This window comes from Empidonax traillii, unplaced genomic scaffold (genome assembly GCF_003031625.1).
Source record: "Empidonax traillii isolate 1590-97213 ecotype Southwest subspecies unplaced genomic scaffold, ASM303162v1 scaffold1197:size200652, whole genome shotgun sequence".
Taxonomy (NCBI): Eukaryota; Metazoa; Chordata; class Aves; order Passeriformes; family Tyrannidae; genus Empidonax; species Empidonax traillii.
The window spans coordinates 1-2,081 of NW_020956390.1; the positions used below are offsets into that span (position 1 = coordinate 1).

The window sequence follows — 2,081 nt, forward strand, 5'->3', positions numbered from 1 at the left end:
GAGTGCCTGACTGAACACAATGGATTCAACCTGTTCCAGCTTTTACAGAAAGCTCTGCCCCTCACAGAAAAGCAACAGGGACAGACTTACCAAACTCCACATCAGAGAGGTCCCCTCCGTTGGAGAAATCTCTGGAACAATTCCCATTCATTAATTTGTTGCTGTTGGACCTCGAGTCCGAGGCACAGGCTTTGGCCACAGACTGGACGAGGTGCTCGTCGTCGGCGTTCCTCCAGCCCCACCAGCTCACCTCGGGCTGGCCACAGCGGGAGATCACTGCCCCATTGCTCTGGTGCCTGGAAAGGGAGGGAAGAACAAAACCAACGGTGCAAAAGTTGAAGAATCAGGATGAAAACTGCCATGGTGCCTTAATTCCCACCAGGGGCCTCGCCACTGTTCAGCAGTTCTCCAACCTGGGGGCAGTGGCAGCATATTCCATGTGCTTCCCTTCCAAATGCTGCCTGAGAACACAGTCACTGAGAGGGGAAAGTCAAAGCAAGGTCAGGAAGAGAAAACAAAGCATCTCCTTGCTCAGTGTGGTGGCCTGTTGGCCAGGGAAGGCTGGGGAGCGTTTTGGAACAGCAGGTGAGGAATTCCAGAGGAATTCAGCACCTGCTGGATGGGAGATGAATGAGCAACACTCCAACCTGAACATGGCTCTCATCTCCTGGGGAGTGACATTTAAAAAAATCACTTTTTTTCACACGTCTGAGGAGTTATTAGTTATTTCCTTAAAGACCCAGCTTCTTGTACTACACGTAAAGAACAGATCTGAAATAATTAAAACTCCTTGAACCATTGCAAGGACAGTCTGAAAAAGATTTAAAAACTCTCCCCTACAATCTGCAATAAGAAGAGGACTGAAACATATCACAGTAACTCGCCTTGCTGCCTCTGTGCTGGCACATCCCACTGATGCCATCAGCCCTGAGACTCCCCATTCCCTGCAGCGTTTGCAGCTGGGAGTGACAGCCTTCTCCTTGCCCTTGCCCAGCAGCCCCTGAGCTGAGGGAGCTCAGTCCTGGACAGGGAATCCCAGCTGTGGGTAGAGAGCAGAGCAGCCAGAGCAGCAGACACAACTTGCCTGAGGCCACACAGTGAGGCAGCACTGCTGACAACAGGACACCCAGAGATGTTCACTCCCTGCTCATGTCCCAGCTGAAATGTCCCCCCACTCACCCACACACTGTGCTTGTCTCTTTAAATGGCCTGCAGATCACAGGATTGTGGGATGGTTGGGATGGCAAAGGGACCTCAAAGCTCATCTCATGCCACCCCCTGCCACGGGCAGGGACAGTTCCCACCAGACCAGGTTGCTCCAACCTGGCCTTGGACACTTCCAGGGATCCAGGGGTAGCCACAGCTTCTCTGGGCAACCTGTGCCAGGGCCTGCCCACCCTCCCAGCCAACAATTCCTTCCCAATCTCCCATCTATCCCTGCCCTCTGGCAGTGGGAAGCCATTCCCTGTGTCCTGTCCCTCCATGCCTTGTCCCCAGTCCCTCTCCAGCTCTCCTGGAGCCCCTTTAGGCCCTGCCAGGGGCTCTCAGGTCTCCCTGGAGCCTTCTCTTCTCCAGGTGAACCCCCCCAGCTGTCCCAGCCTGGCTCCAGAGCAGAGGGGCTCCAGCCCTGGCAGCATCTCCGTGGCCTCCTCTGGACTCTCCCCAGCAGCTCCACGTCCTCCCTGTGCTGTTCCCCAGGGCTGGGGCAGCTCTGCAGGGGGGTCTCAGCTGAGGGGGCAGAGGGGCAGAATCCCCCCTGCCCTGCTGCCCACGCTGGGTGGTGGATTTCTGGGAACACATCCCTTCCAGCCAGAGGTTCCTCTGGGCACTGCTGTTCCTGCTCAGGAGTCCCAGCACAACCCCCGATTTCCAAAGCACACACGTTCCAACTCCAGCTCCCACATGCTATGATGCAGCGAAGGATTTTAGAGCCTTCCTGCAAACAAACTGCCCATCCCAGCTTCAGGGCAACCAGGAGTTGTTGGATTCCCTCTAATCAAGGAACACCAGAGCAGGGAAGGCTCAGCTCAGTCCCGAAGCAAATCTGCAGAGCCGACTCAGCCAGCCCTGCCCAGGAAGAC

General features: G+C 55.7%; 1 protein-coding gene across 1 annotated transcript in view; it reads right to left on the bottom strand.

Moving 5' to 3' along the window:
• Positions 1-90: 90 nt before the first annotated feature.
• The window catches only part of LOC114069126 (myotubularin-related protein 3-like), a gene marked incomplete at its 3' end in the record, with an annotated part of 67,391 nt that continues 65,400 nt past the window's right edge, over positions 91-2,081 (bottom strand). Inside the window, exon 12 of the mRNA XM_027905709.1 lies at positions 91-296. Coding sequence (XP_027761510.1) covers positions 91-296 — 206 coding nt within the window. The remainder of the gene's footprint in view (positions 297-2,081) is intronic.